The 19,065-nt window shown below is 40.5% G+C and overlaps 1 protein-coding gene across 1 annotated transcript in view; it reads right to left on the reverse strand.

Annotated features, from left to right (window-relative positions):
* LOC117562673 (sodium/potassium/calcium exchanger 3-like) overlaps positions 1 to 12,746 on the reverse strand; it is a 28,786-nt gene extending 16,040 nt beyond the window's left edge. The window contains exons 1-2 of the mRNA XM_034240529.1: positions 12,296 to 12,746; positions 5,704 to 5,820 (exon numbers count right to left, since the gene is read on the reverse strand). Of these exons, the coding sequence (XP_034096420.1) occupies positions 5,704 to 5,820; positions 12,296 to 12,398 (220 nt within the window). The 5' untranslated portion in view covers positions 12,399 to 12,746. The remainder of the gene's footprint in view (positions 1 to 5,703; positions 5,821 to 12,295) is intronic.
* Positions 12,747 to 19,065: the final 6,319 nt, after the last annotated feature.

Consider the following 19,065-nt stretch of genomic DNA (forward strand, 5'->3'; position numbering starts at 1 on the left):
TCAGACATTATAATCCTGTTACCAAAAAATATAATATAATATATATATATATATATATAATAAATATATATAAATATTCAACATTATTATTTTTGGTAATAATGTGTTTTATGCAAAGTGGATTGCCGTTACCTCCACTTCATTTTTCACATTTTAATCATGAATGAATTAAAATAATTAACAGTCTGGGGTACAGCTGGATAAAGAAGGTTTTCTTTTGCACATCACAAATTCACGAGTAATTTTTTTAAAGCCAAGACACTGCTTCTTTTGTCCACCTGTTAAAGCAGATACAGTAATTGTATGCAGACTGTAGAGCAACAAAAGGACAGAGGTAAATTAGGCCAGAAAATAAGGACACTGAAAGTGAATAATCATCTAATATATTAACTCCACAGCATTGGAAAAGCCAGGAGGCACACATTCAAACCACACTGTTCAGAAGCAACGCATAAATGTGCCCCTAATGCATCTTCCTCCAACACACTGAGTGTCTGCTAGAGAAAAGTTTATTAGCTTTTAGTTGAATCCACTACAACATTTATAGCAATCATAAAACAGTGTTGCCTATTTCAAAAAGCTGCTAAGCATTAACCAGACACTGGTTTATGTTGGGGTCATTCTGTTCACATAATAGTGACATCTTACAGATGGTGCCTTGATTATAGGAAGCAAATGCAGTGTTGATATAAGGTAAATCAAAAGGTGTGTTACATACGACAGGTCCTATCTTCCTTCTGTTTTTATCTGAGTCCAGATCAATAAGGCCAGTGCAGCAGATTAGATCTCTAAGTGAAAGCCTTATAAGGTCAATGCCGAGCATATTCTTCAGAAGGCAAGGAGGGAAATCTCCACTGAGTGAGAGCTGATGTGAGGCGCTGAGCTCTCTGTGAGTCAACGTGCTGCGGGGGGGGGGCTTCAGTGGAACTGAATGAAGGGGCAGTGGGCGGTGCAGAGTAATGTTATCGATCTGAGAGGCTTCGGGCGTCCTGGAGTCAAGCTACGCCATCGACATTTCATGCATCAGCCCAACTGGCTTTGGAGTATCGAGCACTCACCCTCTCACACTCACACACACACACACACACACACATATATATATATATATACACAGAGAGCTCTGCAATGAGCCTGCATTTTTCATGAGGAATACAAAAATAAATGTTTCATCCAGGTGTGTAATGTATATTCAATTATGCAGTTGTTCTTTGATATGCTTTCCTTTGAGGCAGTTTCAATAAGACGATGATGAAACGAAAGCAAGGCTTCCAACCGCCTCGCCTGTCAATAAATACACTCATGTTACACTGGTGTGACACGAGGGCTCAGACAACACCGTGTATCATCTTCAGCTTTGTGGGTGACTAAATACAATGTAAAGACAAAGGAAAGGGTTTTTTAATCCTCTCTTTAGTGACAATCAACCATTTTATGAGGAGGTTTATGAGTTTAAATAAAGATGCCTATTTGTGGACAGAAAGTGAAAAAGTTAAATCAGTATTCTGAAACCCTACACATATTGGCTGCATTAACTACTGATTGCTTTGTATTACATCCATAATCTGACTGCCCTGAATAACCATTGGAAGACAATTTCTGTAAGATTATCTGCCAGATTCCCTTTCGCAATACTTTCCCAAAAGCCCCTAAAACATGGCTGTGGAAAAAGAAAACCTATTCTGAGCCGACGGTCGCTGCCAAAATAAACAACAAAACCAGCCTCGGCAACACACACACAGCATGAGCCACTTTCTTCATTTACATCATTTAGATGCACCCCCACCCCCCTCTACTCAGGGTCTAATTTAGCTCCTTGGACCTTTTTAATGCTTGAAAGCCAGAATTGTCTGGGTTTCAAAATGTAGCATTCAGTCGCCTAGCAACTACGGTCTCTCCGAGGCTTGTCAGATGAAGGCGGGTCGCACCGTCTCCATCTTGTTAAGCACTGAGGGGATGAAGAGAGAGAAAGAGAGCTCGGGGCTGGACGTTACTGTGCAATCCCCCAGATAATATCCCCCCGAGGTCCAGGCAGGCTTTTTAATCACACCACAGATTATGTAATCACTGCCATGAACCTGGTGCCTTGCGCACTGCTGCGAGACACTACCTGTCCAGCCCTTTGTTCGCCTGCTCCTCTCCCGTGTATTAGTACGGGGAAGTATCCACCCGCAGTACGGTGGTTTCTTTGTAAGAGATAATGAGGAAGAGCAGCCATCTCTATAAAGGTTAAGTGTTATATCGGGGAGCAAAAACACAAATTGCTGTATATAGCTCTGCTAGAGAGAGCAATCATTTTCTCTCTCAAGGGTAGAGAAAAAAAACACCTCTAATACAATGTCACATAGGAGGAGGTGCGGGGACTGTGAGGAGGCTGCAATGTGTGAATTTACTACAAACCAGTCCCTGATGAGTCCGTGTCCGCCACCTCTCAAATGTAAGCTCTTCAAATACAAACCCAACGATATGTCACTGAATTGTGTGATTATTTTATCAGATGAGATTATCAGGAGCTTAAACTGTTTGCTATATGCCTATTTAAGATTAAAAATGGCTTTAAAGATTGGAGATTTTGGAGATAAATTACACCTACAATGCACTACACAGAGAAGAAGCCAGATGCACATTATGTAAACATGATCTTCTCCATCTGCTGTCAAAAACAAAATATACTGGAAAAGTTCTGGGGATTCTCTTAAGATTCTGAGATGCCTGTCTGACATTGTTGCAAGGAGGAGATGTCACGAAAGCGCCTTTCCCTCAAATCTATTTTTAGAAGCTTAAAATTATTCATTGCGCGCAGGTTTTTTTTTTAGGTTTCACATCCTCACCAGGCACAGTACATTATAGGGTGGTACTTAGAGGAGTGTTGTCGGAACAGCTCATTTGCATGGTATATTATTAGCATAACTCGATTTGCATAAATCTCTTAGGGAATACAATAACCATGCCCTTTGCATACAATGCAACATTGTGACTGCCTGCCTAATATTAGCAGTGCCTTAGAGCAAATGCAAATGATGAAGAGATAGAGAATTGTATTGTGTCAGTGAGGTAAAATATTTTTCATTGTGCGGCCGTGTTATTTTATCTACTCTGTATTATTCTCCCCAAAGAGGTTTCCTCTCCGCTCTGAATTTTTTATAATAAAACTGTCAGCTGTGATGAATGCGGCTCATGTCAGCCAGCTAATCAGCCTGGGAACCAGAGAAACAGAGCTCTGATCATGGCTGTTGATCGGCTGCTTGTCTCGTGATAATAAGGAGACGTTTGAATCTGTCAAAACTATTCAGGGTGCATCCAGACTCCAGAAACAACTTGAAGGAAACTTGGCGTCTGCTGAAGACAGGCTACCGTAGAAAATCAAATCTGACTTTCAGTCTGGCAGCCTTCTCTCTCTCTGTCAGTGCACAAGCTTGACACTGACCACACACTCCTGACAATAGACACAATGCAGCATGACCTTTCAGTTCACCTGCAGGGGAGAGGCAGAACTCTCCAGGACACTCCACTTTCCTTTGTATACCCCCACACACCACACATGCATGTAAACTTAGCCAAACCCCTTCTGACCTCCTACACTTTCAACACACAAAGCATCCAAACTAGCTCCTACTGTTCATCAATGCAATGCACCCTATGCAGCCTCTATGGTCTTGTGTGTGTGTGCAATTCCAAATACTTCCCAAAACACAAAAATAGGCATGGAGAATAGAGAATAGAATTGGGAGGGATGAAACCCTCTTTAATGGTCACACATGCAGAGCACACAGCACACACAGTGAAATGTGTTTTCTGCATTTAACCCAGTGGTTCTCAAACTTTTTCTGTCAGGCCCCCCCTTTGGAGAAAAAAATAAGTCGGGCCCCCCCAACACAAATAGTCAGGCTCAGTGGCCGCGCCAGATATTTATTTTGGGGTGCTGTGGGGTAGCTTGACGTTTCATTGAGGGTGCTCAAATTGAGGGTGCTCAAACATTTAGGGTTTCCCATTAATGCACCGGTCGCTACCGTGGAATTTTCTACCGCAACACTCCCCACGCAAATACACAGTGTGACAGTTACAATGAAGGCTCGAGGCATATAGGTGTAAGCAGGGGTAAAGTGCTATTTTTATAGGTGGTGTGTGGACCTCACATAGGGGGGTCCGGGGGCAAGCTCCCCCGGGAAGATTTATTTTTAAATATTGAAGTTAAAAGCATCAATCTGGTGCACTTTGAGAGCAACATTAGGAGATCTATGGATACATCTCTCAACACCTATGAAACAGATTTACTTTTTCTTTATGGATATTTTACAAATCACCCTTTTAAACTTTATTCTTTTTTTACTGTCTTATAGTATTTCATACCTGTTTTTCATTTATTCTCTTATTTTTTTATAACTATAATAATCATATAAACGTGTGCCTCGGAAATAATTGTTTACATTAATGGTGACCAAAACGTTTGAGACCCACTGAGATAACTTAGAGTAAAGTTAACTATCTAAACACTCAGAGAGTCCTTTAGTTCACTGAGCCTCTCAGTCTGACAGGAGAGGACTCTTCTCCACTTTGTTGTTGAAAAAACTCTTTATAACCGTTAGCGTAGCTCGCTAGCACCAGAAGCTAACAACTACGATCTCCGGTACCGTTGCGCTCTCTCTCTCGCTCGGGCACGCACACAAAATGGCTCGTTCCACACACACACAGAGCCGAGCTTTAATGAAACACAGAGACCCAGACGTAATAGTACTGTATCATATTATTTTCGAATCAATAATTTTAAAAATTATGATTTATTTATTTTTGTAATCTTTTTTTATTTTTTATTTTAATAACCATTTTTCCTCCTGGTCTCTCGCTCCCCCCCCTGTCATGCCTCTGCGCCCCCCACTTTGGGAATCACTGATTTAACCCATCCTAATACCAGGAGTCTAGTACTAGGAGCAGTGGGCAGCTATTGTACAGCGCCCGGGGAGCAATGGGAGGGGGGGGGGGTGAGGGGGTGTCCGGTGCCACGGCAGGGCAGGAGGTGAACTGGGACCTCTCCAATTAGCAGTCCACAATCTATATTTAGGTCTGGTCGGGGACTTTAACCGGCAACCCTACGGCTCACAGTCCAAGCCCCTACTGACTACCCAATATTAAGATATTCCGTTTGATATGATACACACCACAAAGCATCCAACAAAAAGACCAATTAAAAAACTGTTCAGCACAAAAGCAGGAATTAATATGTCTATATCTGAATGTTGAGTGGAGCAGTAAATAACATCAAAGTCAGACAAATGCACATCACTGCCGCTAAGCTAAAGGCGGCTAATGTTCGACGTGATGGCGTTTATAGTCATTTTGACGCCATTTTGAAGCTTCGGACATTTAGCGGTGGGGTATTTACTGACTTATTTTATGTCGTAGTACAGAACGTGGAAATGCAGTAAGCTTGTGTTAACCACAGACCTTATTTCAGGCTTCTAACCACAAACCTGGTCAAAAGTAATTGATCTTGAGACTTGAGATCTGGATGTGGCAAAATGCTAACTCTTTCTGGGTTTTAGGACTCATTCGTGCACCACATTGTGATATATTGTACAGGCTTTTATAGAATGTTTTATCGATATGGCCGACACTGAACAATGAAGTGTTGCACTGTGGGAGAGTTTGCTGGTCTGACCTCAAGAAGCAGAGGTCATCCATCCAGGTATAAAGCAGTGACTCACTCACCTGCCCGCGGCAGCTGGTCCTCGCTCTGGTTGTCTGACTTCTCCTGCATCAGCCGGCGGGTCCATCGCAGCTCCTCACCGCTCACGCCTGGCCCAAACACAGAGGACTCCGTCTCTGCTACAAAACAACACCAGAGTCATTTTAGCGCCAAACCAGCCAGGCACATTTGAACAACAACCCTCGAAGAACTCAATCTGTGTGTAGGACCTCTATTCTTCATGTTTAATTGTTCAGTCAATAAAAGAGCTGAAGAATAATGTTTGTTTGTTTGTCATCCTTGAAGTTAAACTGAACACTCTCTGACAAAACAAAAAGTCTATTTGGGCTTTGTGATTACAAATATTTTACAAAAAGGAGAACTATTAAGCCTAATGTGACAAAAAGTCCAGTTTCTATAAGCCCAATGTCTCTCAATGTTTTGTGTCTCTCTTTTGTGTCTCTCAAAAGGTAGTGAATCCTCAAATGTGAGAAAAGGAACAGTGTTGGCATTTTTGTGAGAAATTACCAAAAATGATCTTCGTTTTCTGTTCAATTTCCAAACTGATTTGATTCAGAGTTTCTCTTTGAAATCAAAGAACCTCTGACTGAACTATAATAACCACATTTCTTATTTTACAAGGTGGACTTTTTAATAATAAAATAAAAATGAACTTGTCCTCAATCGGTACTGTGTCTGGCTTTTGAAGATAGCGACACGTTCAGTAATTCAGTCCTAGCTGCCGTCAGCTGTCCTGAGCCATCAGCACTGACATCTTTATGGTGTGTATTTCATTCCTCGAAAGCTAATCTCTGTGTGGATTTCCATTTTTACAACAAACGAGGAACTCCTCATAGATATATCTGTTTTATCATCTCTCCTATGGGGAAGAAAATACAGATTTCCTTCAAAACCACCCAGGATATCTTTCAGAGCAGACAGTCAGACGTTATATATTTATGTATTATCTCTACACTGTCCTTTATTTACGAGGCAGCTTGGTGCTTGTATCCGATGCATTTCCTGATTGCTAGGCGTCGTTGAGTCCCTTTGTAGCTCGCCGCTCAATGAGGCTGTTTCATGAGGGCAGCGGTCGTGGCTGAGAGGAGACGTGAAGGCTTTCATGTCGAGCATCAAGAGGAGCTCTCCCCGTATGAAATTCAAATGGGTTTTTGCCACAGATGGCTCTGCACCATTTTCACACTTATCACTGGGAGACGTCTCGAGCACCCAAACCACATTGTGACTCATTAGGAAAGGGAGAGATAAAAACATGCTAATTCTGTTTCTTCTCAAGATTCAGATCTTGTTAACGCACAAAAAAGAAAAAGAGATGGGGATGCAGAGCTCCTCTATAGAGCTAGAGAGACCCACTTCTCTGGTGGTATCATATACATTATAACAGTTACAGTGTTGAAATATTCAAGTAAAACACATATAAAGGACTTGTACAGAAAAGTAAAGTCTTAAGAGCGCACCTCACCTGTAAACTCATCTGACATTAATTCCTTGATGAATCTGAACATAAATAGACAAGTTAGAGATTTGTGACTAACTGTAAAGCACTTACTCATCACTGTACCCTGTATGCCAAGACAGGTCTTCACTAACTGTTCGGAGGCTCAGTCATTGGTACATGTTCATATATAAAGCCATGTTGAGTAAACTACAGACTTATATCTGCTCTCTGATTTCACAGAGAGTCGCAAGTAGCTATTGCCTGAGATCCCAGGATGTGTTTTTATTACATGTGCCAAGTGCTAGGACTGTTTTAGGTACAAAAGCTTTTATGTGCGCTGCCCCTCTAGCTTGGAACACTCTGCAAAACATATTGAAACTGAGCATTTTGGTTCCCCTGCATCATTTTAAAGCTCGGATAGATGAAATGTTATTTGATACCTGTCATCGTGAATAGGTTGTAATTTGTACCCCTGTCATCATGTTGTATGATGTCCTTTTAGTTTTCTGTTGTTTTTCTGTGTAACCAATGTGCGGCAGGTCTCCCTTGAAAAAGAGATACAAACAAACAAACATTCAAGTCTTTGTTCACTAAGCTTGCATTCATATATATCAAACAAACATGGGATACTTGCCTCCTGTGCGGTTGTCATTATAAAAGACTCTTATTAATGTCCAGTCCTTTATAGTTTCCATTAAGTTAGAGCTCTGGTGGTTCTGGTGTTGCTTAAACTAAACGTTGTTTGACTACGAATATTTTCTAGCTGATGGTTTTAGCAGCACCTCTCGTCCTGCGATCAACTTGATCCACTACGTTGATGACACACTTATGTAATATATAGCATTTACTGCTTTAAATAGCCAATTTTACCTTTTTCCTGAAGGTTTGGCTCATTGCATAACAGTATAAAGGACGGGTGGCGCAGTGGTCTGTGCGTTTGATCATCAGATCAAGGGGGCGTTGGGGAACTCCAGTTCGAGACCCGCTCCCGCCCCACTGCGTCAGGCCGTTGTGTCCTTGGGCAAGACACTTCACCCGAATTTGCTCCTGTGGGTATTGTCCACAGTAGATGACCATTACATGTATGATCTGTATGTGTAATGTGTATTTGTAAAGCGCTTTGAGAGTCATTGATAAAGTGCTATAATAAATATAAGGATTATTATTATAGTATATATGAAATGCTTCAACTACAATCCTCCCTGAAGCTTCACAAATCTATTTGAATTGGATTTAAGATCACAGTTTTAACTCCCAGAGCTTTGCATTAATGTTGCTTATCATTCTGGAGATCCATGGTGTTTAAGCTAACGTTACTGTTACAGTGATTTTTCCTCTAGATAAGACCACCTAAAAGGCTTCGAATGTAAATATAGAAAAATAAGTAACGGAAGGATCAGTGATGAAAGCTGATAAATCATAAAATGTGGTGTTTGTATCTAAAATACTTTAATCCTGCTGCCTCGTGCCTCAACGTAAACACAACGGTTCAGCGCAGAAAGGTACATGTAAATACCATAATGTTAAGAGTAAACACCGTAATTCATTGTTCCTATCTCTACACTTATTTATCAGAATAAAAACGCAAACATTTAGGGACCTCCAAGTGAAATTACGTTTTGAGATTATTTCAGGATGTCTTTGTATTGATGTAGAGAGACTGCATTCATTCATTTTGTTGCAACACAGACCAAAAGAAGTCACTGTGGCATTTTCATTAAACAAAACCTATTTTAAGTCTAAAGTCATAAATATGTCACTTTCCACGTTGAGGTAGAAGGAAAACCAGTTAGGGCTGCTCGATTATGGCAAAAATCATATTGATTATTTGGGTCAATAATTGATATCATGATTATTAAAAACGATTATCCATTTACTTTGAAAACATCAATTTATTGGAGAAAACAATTTGAACAGTATGTTTTTAACAGTTGATTACCCTGAACTGTAAGTATAATTCAACTGAAAAACCAATTTAAATTTTTTTTTTATTTATTAAAAAAAAAAAAAACTAATAATAATAATGAAAAAATAATCGTTTTATTTCGATTACGTTGTTTTCGTAATCGTTGCAAGCCATAATCGTAATTGCGATTAAAATAAGATTAATTGAGCAGCCCTAAAACCAGTGTTTGCTCTTAGCAGAAACAAGACATTTGATCCTGTCAATTACACATCGACTGGTAAGACCGGCTTCCTCAGGATTTACCCCAAACAGGGTCAGTGTTGCAGGACAGGTCTACAGGCGGGAATCTAAATGTCTCTGATGGTGACATAATCAAAAGTACAAATGCAGATAAGATTGGCTTATTCTGGAAATCAAGTCTTTATTAAAAAACGAATATTTGTATTTCCGTCCCACACACTGAGCTCCATTTCCACATATATTCCCACTGACATTTACACTGAACATTTAGGTCGTGTCGTGTTGCAATAAACAGAGAACTGATTAACATTTGTATTAGATTTTCCCTTAAATGGGGGCTCAACCAGTCATTCAAATATCTGAGAGAACTCCACAACTCCAGTGTGGGACAAAGTTCAAATCAGGATTATGTCACGAGGGCAAGACTTTATTGTACAGTTATGACGCTTTAAGGGATAATAAAGTATTTTCTTCCTTTAAGTCTACGGTTGTTAATACAACATTTTAGGATAGCTACTTTGGCTTGATTTTCCGATATCAATACAAATGAATTTCCTCTCTAAATACTTTGACTTCTACAGTATGGGAGCAAATAGTAAATTATTCTGATGGCATTTGAATCTTTTTGTGTGTAGGCAATGAAAGTAATGTTGTGAATATTTCCTAGGTGGAATCACACCGGCAGGGGAGGAAATAATAGTAACTTTAAGGCAGCAATGATGATCAAAATCTAATTGTTTTTAATGGATTCAAATAAGAGGTATTTGAAAGGATGGCTACTACTAGTGAAAAAAAGTACTTACATTTCACCTTAATCACTACTGACATTTAAGCCTGAAGGGACGCCTAAATGCAAAAAGTTAAATATCAGCATTATGCTCCTTGTCATAAGCAATTGTTGCTAACACTTTCCATATGTGCACTTTAAAAGATGACCATAAAATCAAAAATCAGTTTTTGTCAGTTCAATGTTTACTGAACTGTTAAAAAGCTAAGCTAAAGCAAAGAAGGGAAACTGTCGTATCTTTTCAATCAACGCTCAACTTGAGTCTGTCCAGTGTGTTGACAGACAGTCATGCCACAGGGATCATTAAGTGTCAGCTGTTAGAACCACGGCTGCTGCCTTTTATAAATATTTCAATAGGAATCCACCACTTGCTTGCACAGTGTAAACAAAACGGAGATATGTTTGAGATCAAATGTTCGCTTGAGAGGCTCGAATGTTGTGGAAAGGATCAAAACCCCACGTTTGCAAACATGGAAAATGGTTGGCGATCTTCAGCAAAGAAATGTGTTATAAATTGCAATTGTTTTACTCTTGAAGTGTTTCCTTCAGAACTCTAACATACCTTTTCCATCAAGTTAATATTGTAAGTTATTATAATCCAATGTTTTTTCCTAGGGTCGACCCACATTGATACGGCGCATCCATAAATGGTTGTACAAGCCATGTTGTTCAGGATGCTACACGGTATGTGTAATAGTTTCCAAGCATTGCAAAAAGAACCTGCCTGTCCCCGTTACAAACAGCAGACCACATGCCTTGCCGTGTGCTTTCATGAGGTTTAAGTTGAGCGGCCTTGATCTCGGTTCAAAAAACCTCTTCTGGTTGATGGCACACTCATACTTTAAAGGTGAAGTATAAATATTAATGACATGGATCATTCACTGGGAAACTCTTGCAGTACTCTCATGCAATACTAGGGTGGTACCTACATTTGAATAAAACACATCCTGAGAGTTCAATCATTCGTAATGCACAAAGGATGACAGGGAATGGTGTTGTCGGGGCTGAAGCTGCGGATGAGTGTGTGTGACAACTTCAGCAAAGGTGATGAGAGGATAACGAGCGGGGTGGGGATGCCTTTAGGTGCACTGCTGAAAATGAGACATCATCTAAGAAGGAAACATCACCTCATCCTCCTGGCTATGAATGGATTATGATGCTGGGTTATAAATAGACGGCTGCAAGACAAATAACAAGGATTTACTATTTATCTAAAACCTATTAGACTCATTAACAGCCAGAGAAAAAGGCAGGAATTAAAAGGGCAGTCTGTTTCAGAATACGTCAGATTCACAGACACAGTGTTCCTGCTGAGACAAAATAACCATGGTCGATCCACAAATAACTAAACCCAAATGATTGGATTTATACATGCCACAATGTCTGTCTGCTTTATGTAATCAACAACCTGTCACCTTCCTGCAGTGTGAGCGGAGCACATTGGACCAGAGGGACAGAAGCTGGGAGACTGTTAGGAGTTAGAAAAAACTGAACTAAGATTTAAATATTTAGAGCAGTGATTCAGCCGTCTCACACACAGCACTATTTGCTACTTCGTAGACCATATTTGCCTCCAGAAATGGCCCCATTCTGCACAGTAATCAGAAGTGTGCTTTTCAAATGATGCTCCTTTCTTATTTAGACAGTTACATGGTGGTGGTTTGATGGATGAATGTAGCACCTGTCAATTGTAATATTTCTACACAAGACACTTAAGATGTTCTTATGTTCAGCCTTATTACAGATGACATTTGGATCTATAGATAAGGGGAAGTATATTGGATCCTTGCTCCAAATGAAGACAAAGCACCACATGTTGTGCCCTACATTATTGTTAATGCATCAATTGTCTACTCATTTATCAAATGTAGCTATCTATTAAGACAGTGACAGTTAAATGTGGATCTGTTTTAATAGGGGTAAGACAAAATTAGAATTGATTTGCTTTTGATTTCATTCTAATACAAGAAATATAACTTTATGTGCAGCATCAATATAAAAGGTTGGCTCCTGATAGCAGCAGACATTTCCTTTAGGGCCACACACATAAAATGTCAAGATTCACATAAAATACACACATTGTGCACGCTGTATAATCAGTAAGTGAAGCATGTTGAATGGTGCATCCTTAATTTCCCAGTGTGTCTAATAATATCCATAGGATTATAATTGTTGTGCACGCTCGCAGGCGCGCGCAGCCTGTAGTCTATATTAAAGTCTCACCTGGTGCCTGGAGGACCTGAGCGATCCACATGACAGCCACCAGCCCGACTCCACAGCAGCAGAACCGCTGGAAGGGCCGCCGGTGCCTCGCTGCGGCTCTCATTCCTCAGCCGGCCGCATATCCTCCAGAAACATCTGTTGCTCTCTTTTGTAATACTTGTTTCACACTTTATCTGCAAACAAACAGCTCCAGCACTAGCAGCAAGCGACTTCTCTGCCAAGTTGTGTAAAAAAAAAAATATCCCCGCAATGACAAGCAGTGCTTTTCCTCGGAACTAAGAGCAGCCGCTGAGCTCCGGGTTTCACATAGCGAGGAAACGCGTAAAAAAAGCTTTCTGCGTTCATGTGTTCAGTCTGAAAGGTCGACAGCAGATCCCACAGTGAGGCTCAGCAACAGGAGGCGACATGCTCCGAGCTCTGTGTGCCTCCCTTTCTCTCTCCCTCTCTCTCTGTCTCTCGCTCCCTCTCTCTCTGCTCACACACTGTGTTTCCTTGTTTGGCCACCAGGCGGCGACAAACTCACGACTCCCTTTGTGACACCTCCGCCTTTAAAGGTAGGGTAGGTAAGAATGGAGAAACCAACTCGGGGGCGCTAGAATTTGAAAGTAGGCTACACAACCGAAACAAATCTGCCCCTTCCTTCAGACTTCCTTACAGAGCCCCTCCTCCAACACACACGAACGAGCACATGACCAATTAGGGCACGAGATAAGTTTGTGCACTACGAGATGGAAGGCTGACAGGCAGGTAGGCCATCCAATTAGCTGACCCGGGCCGGGGCAGATAATTGGACGTGCTTTTTACAGCGCCACGGCTTCCACAGATGAAATATTTGTATATATGTATTGTCAAAGCATTTAATGTGCTATCGGAGCATTCCATGGAATATAACAAAAAGTGTTTCTGAAGTGAATTACCTACCCCACCTTTAAGTCTATTGACCCTTGCTATGGGAGGCTAACCATGTTTTCACTCCCATGATTACATCATACACACTAAAAAGCCCTCGTAGCCTAGCAGTGGTGCCAACAACAGGTCCTGAAGAGCCATAAACACTATGTCATTGTCCATCTTACCTTCTCTGCACCCAGCAGCTCTTGATTAGCAGAACACACCTGGTGCTGCTAATTAGACGTAATAGCTAAGTAAAAAGAGGAATCAGCTACACCAAAATTGAAAATAATAATCAGTCCCTCATATACATAAAGTCCAGAGAACCTTAAACAGGGAATACATCAGTAAATCAGTAATGTTTTCAAGTTTTAAGAAATCTCCCCCTAAACTGATATGTAATTATGACATCTTTATGTGGGGAGTGCTTGTCAAATAAAATGAGTTAACCTATTATGTTTAGCATTTGGCCCGTACATTTGCATCCTCATAAAACATTTGGGAATTGTTTTGTATTGTCTTCTTCTTCTTCTTCTTCTTCTTCTTCTTCTTCTTCTTCTTCTTCTTCTTCTTCTTCTTCTTCTTCTTCTTCTTCTTCTTCTTCTTCTTCTTCTTCTTCTTCTTCTTCTTCTTCTTCTTCTTCTTCTTCGCCTTGTGGGTGCATTACCACGCTTTCTGTGTGTGTTATCGCCACCATATGTCAAGCAGTGGAATAGCAAGTGCATGGGTGTGGATGTACGGGATTAAGGTGGAGAGATAACAGCCATAATAATCATATACTGCTAGTACAAACCAAAGTAGGTGAAGTCAGATTAAAGTAGGTGAGGTCAGATTAAAATGTGTTTACAGTTTGGACGTTACTCAACGAGATTTCACCTGTTTTCCCTCATCTTTTTTACCATACTCATTTCCAGCTCTACTTGTGTTGCTATAACAATGCTATATGTGAGGGGCCATCCCTTCTTGTTACATGGTACCTTCCAGAAACATGGTGAAGATTAAGAAACACTGCGGCATAGCGGTCTGCTAATAAACCACTATGCCAGTTCCCCAGAAAGTAGGCCTACATTAAAGTACACAAATCCTTTTGCATAAACGTGCGTGAACCGTGCAGCGGAAGTAGTCTGTTTTATGTCTCCTACTCAAAATTAAAAAAGACCTTCACTTCAGTAAAATGATACAAAAAAGTGAAAGTAGCCTCGTACTGCACCAGCTCTGCAGTGTCGTGGAGGTTTTGCACCAGCTCTGCAGTGTCGTGGAGGTTTTCATTCTTTAAAGGTGGGGTAGGTACATTTGAGAAACCGGCTCGAGATCGCTAGAATTTGAAAATACACAACCGGAGAAAATCTGCCACTTCCTTACGGCCCCTACACACGGCGGCGTGCGTTGCCGCTTCAACGCTTCTGCCCATTCACTTTGAATGGGGTGACGTCACGATTCGCCGAACTGCATTGTGGGAGCAAAGCGTAGCTTCTCTCGCGGTGCTCGCTGCAAAAGTAGAGCAATGTTCTACTTTTGCGGCCTCGACGGAGGCGTCAGCCAATCAAATCCCGCGTATGCAAATCTGACAGCACAAGCGCTAGCCAATCAAACCGCGTGTATGTTTGGAGAGCCAGACCGCAGTTATTACCCATGTCAAAAAATGGAGGAGGAAATTATCGTGGCGTTAGGGAATCACCCGGTACTATATGACCAGTCCCTCTTTACATACAGGGATATAAACCGGAGGAGCCAGGCATGGGGGGAGGTGGCAGAGACAGTGGGTGAAACTGGTAGGTTTTCGCCTGTTTGGGGAGTTTATATCCAGTGTACTTCGTTTGAATGGACAGCTAGCAAGCATAGACAGTATATTTAGCCAGCATGGATGTAGCATGAATGCTTTGCTTTGTATGTCCGGGGTGGGATATTCATGTGATTGGTTGTTGGTCGCGTTGTTCGTAAAAAATCCCCAAGCTTCAGACACGCCCACCGCCAAGCGGTAACGCACGCCGCCGTCTGTAGGGGCCGTTACAGAGCCCCTCCTCCAACACACACGAACGCGCACATGACCAATGAGGGCACGAGATAAGTTTGTGCCCCGATGGAAGGCTGACAGGCAGGTAGGCCATCCAGTTATTTTAGCCGGGCCGGCTCAGATGATTGATCGTGCTTTTTACAGTATTACGGCTTCCACGGGTGAAATTTTTTAATGGATTTTTTGTCAAAGCACTTCAGATATTCATTGCTATCGGGATGTTAAGAGCATTCCATGGAATATAACAAAAAGTGTATCTCGAGCCGGTTTCTCAAATGTACCTACCCCACCTTTAATGTTTAACTGAGTTTATGACAAGAGGGCGGGACTCATGGATTTGTGACGTACATGGCTTGTTATATGAGGTGTATCACTTATTAACAGGTTGCATTCTGTTTTTTTCACATAAATGTGTTGAACCTGCATATTAGTTTTGTTTCTACAGAGTCCTAAAACTTCAAGGTCAAAACATAAAGAAGTTTTGTATTTTTAAATCCAAGTATAACTAATTAAACGTGTTAAATTGTTTATACAATTGCATGTTGGGGTGGATGCATAAACTATTGGGCGTATTTCTAAACTTTACACTAACACCTAACATATTTGTCAGTTGTTTGTAGCTGTAGATGTGTAGTATGGATCAAAGCTAAGAAATCTGACTCATACAAGTGGTGTCAAGTCTAATTTATGGCAGGAAAACAGACGTGATGATGCAGGCAGACTCACATTAGGCCTCATACTGGTTGTATGGGGCAACAGTGGCCTGGCCATTGTGTGGCCACACACACACACACACACACACACACACACACACACACACACACACACACACACACACACACACACACACACACTCACATGGCCTCTGTATTTACAGAACACGGGTGAGTCAAACTGCCGTAAAGCCCTTGAGCTGTGTGTGACACATCGCCCCTAGTGAAGAGTCCGTCCTGCGCTCCAACCCCAAATAAAGACATCGGCCAGCGCATTGTTGTCACAAGTTCTCCTCCTGCTGTCAGGCCAGGGAAGATGAAGCGTTTTTCTGCGGCTGGTGTTTAGGAAAACCTTCCAGAGCACAGAGTCCTGGAAAATATTTGAATGCTGTATGATCATGGAAGCAGCTTTGGAAAGTGTATTTGTCTTACCTCATGCTATTTCAATTCAGGGAGATGGGAATGTGCATCCAATCAAACTGTTTTTAAACTCTCACTTTAAATCTCCATATTTTTATATGTTGATGCTAACTATAAAGATACATCAGATTCAACTGAGGGGGCTTTATAGTTTACTGTCAGCATTTTTTAGATGTCACATGACAGAGGATATACAAACAAAGCTGTGCTACAACTTTACAGCTATTCTGGGGAGATTTGAAGGGTCAGGGACACCAGCTCCCCACTGTGCTTGTTCAGCTGATCTGAGTGACAAACAGGAAGTTAAACTGTCATGTATTTGGATCCTTTCAAAGTGTGGTGGTCACACAGTTGTGTACTGCTGCACCCCTTCAGCGTCCACATGCATTGTCACAATAAGTCTTGCTCACAGTCACGATTACAAGTTTTCTCAACAGTCATATTATTCTAACACATTAAAGAATTTTCAAAAGCAAAACCAGATCCTTCACATGAATATGAACGACTAATGAGCCGTGTTATGTTTTCCTTGTGTTGTGATATCACCTCAAACATCTGATTTAGAGCATGAAACAGTTTGATTGTGAAGAGATGAGTGTTTTCTATTCCTCATTCTCAGCGTTGATGGTTTTCATATCAGCTGTGAGATTGATTTACAACTGGAACATCATTGACTGCAGTATACTCTGGAGAACCACTCACATTTCAGGTAAATAATGAGGTTTGGCTGATCAAGTCTAGATGAACCATAACCATTTCAGCTATTTGGTTTCTCTACACACTGTGTCCTGTCTGATGCCTGTGCTGTATTCTTCCTTGGAGATTTAATTTGCCGTGAAGATCCAGATCTAAAACGAATACTTCTTTAAAAGTACCTCAAGCATGACCTTCCCCATGTGTAACCAAGTATATTTAATCTAGTACTGAAAGCAAAGGTCTAAAATATCCCAGAAACTAGCAAGATTCAGTTACATTTAAAAGATATCCAGCTGAAGCCAAGTGCTGATTCTTGTCCTGTGATAGTAGCAGGCACTTACTCCAACATAAACAGTGAACATGGCTGTTGTTAGTACTCACACCTGTTCTGTGAGCAGCTTCATGAAGACTGGTGAAGGGCATTGAGAGCCGGGCAGAGTGCTGGTAGTTTGTTCAATCATTTTTTCCAGGCTGGATGAAATTCTTGGAATAATATATAATAAAACAAGTTATTTTACATTCATATAGGATGTGGCGTCATCTATCATTGAGGTTGCAGATTGATACCAACTCATCTGCTCACACGCCTACTTTCATATTGTTTACTCAAGCATCTGCATGGATTTAGATGAAACCACTAAACAGAATATGCCTATAGTTTTAAAATGTGCTCCATGACAATATCAGGGTAAAGTGTAGACCATAATCAATCAGGCAAAAAAGGGTTATAGGGTTAAGTCATTCTTCATAAAGGGGACTATAGATAATTCTGTTCAGGTGCTAATACGATTTTGAATGCAGGATTTTTTTGTTCTTATTCCACTGCTGGACTTTCCCTTTTATACGAAAAATGTAAAATGTATACCTATGTAAATATACTTTTTTTTTATTAGAACCACATTGTGAGTCAATTTCTATTTGCACATATTTCTTTTGCTTTCATTCTATTTTATAAATTGACATATACATGTTCCTTTTGCAGCCAATCTGATTTGGCCATGTTAAATAAAATAATGTTGATGCCTTAAATCATGTTTTAAAATGTTTTAGGAAACAGACAGAAGAGATGGCCCCTCACTTTTAGTATTTATATCTAGCAATATAAGTAGAGGTGGAAATGAGTATAGTCTATATAAAAAAATATGAGGGTAAAAAAGGTGAAATCTCTTGTGTAACGTCAAAACTGTAAAATCATTTTCTCCCTGCGCTGCTTTCAGTTGAAGATTCGGCTCTATTTCACCTCCAGACTCCAGTCCAACATGAGACCATCAAGACGTCTTCTCCTGGACAAATTATCCAAATGTGTAGTCCCTAAAATCGTGACCATATCATATTCCTAATATGACAACATGAACAATAATAATTTAAAAAATGGTTTAAAGGTAAAACACGTTTTCCCTCTTGGTAATTTCACTCATGCAAATAATTAAAAATGAAACCTAACATATCATTGCGCTTTTAATCGTTGTTTGTTAAATCTAAATTAAATAGAGGTGTAAAGTAAGAAATTGATTGCTTGAAGTCTTAATTAATGTGCAAATGTTGTTTTTTCTCAAAACTATCCAATTCCACTAATTAAAACTCTTTTTTCCATAGTGGTCTTTTCTGCTGTCTGTGTTGGATAGAAAATATTTAAAAATCTCTGAACTTTTACTCGATTACTTTTTGTTTATGCTGTTATCTGTCTTTCAACAACAGCATCATATTTCTAAGGAAGCTAGCCTGCCTTCGGGCACTTTGTGGCGCCGTTGACAAAACATCTCTATCAACTTATTTCCATATTAGTAATAATAATAATAATAAATTGTATTTCTATAGCGCTTTTCTTGAACCCAAAGACACTTACATTTGGGAGGGAGGGTAGACAAACAAAACAAAGCCAAAAAGAAACAAAGCAAAACAGAAAAGCAGTCAGGAGGAAGTTGGTTGAGAGGGGGGGGGCTTATGGTATTATTCCATTTATTTAATTAATGGGTTAGTTTATGTTTATTTACCCATTTGTGTATGTTTGGGAGTGAGATGTTTATGTTTTGTCT

Source organism: Gymnodraco acuticeps, unplaced genomic scaffold, assembly GCF_902827175.1.
Source record: "Gymnodraco acuticeps unplaced genomic scaffold, fGymAcu1.1, whole genome shotgun sequence".
NCBI classification, from domain to species: domain Eukaryota; kingdom Metazoa; phylum Chordata; class Actinopteri; order Perciformes; family Bathydraconidae; genus Gymnodraco; species Gymnodraco acuticeps.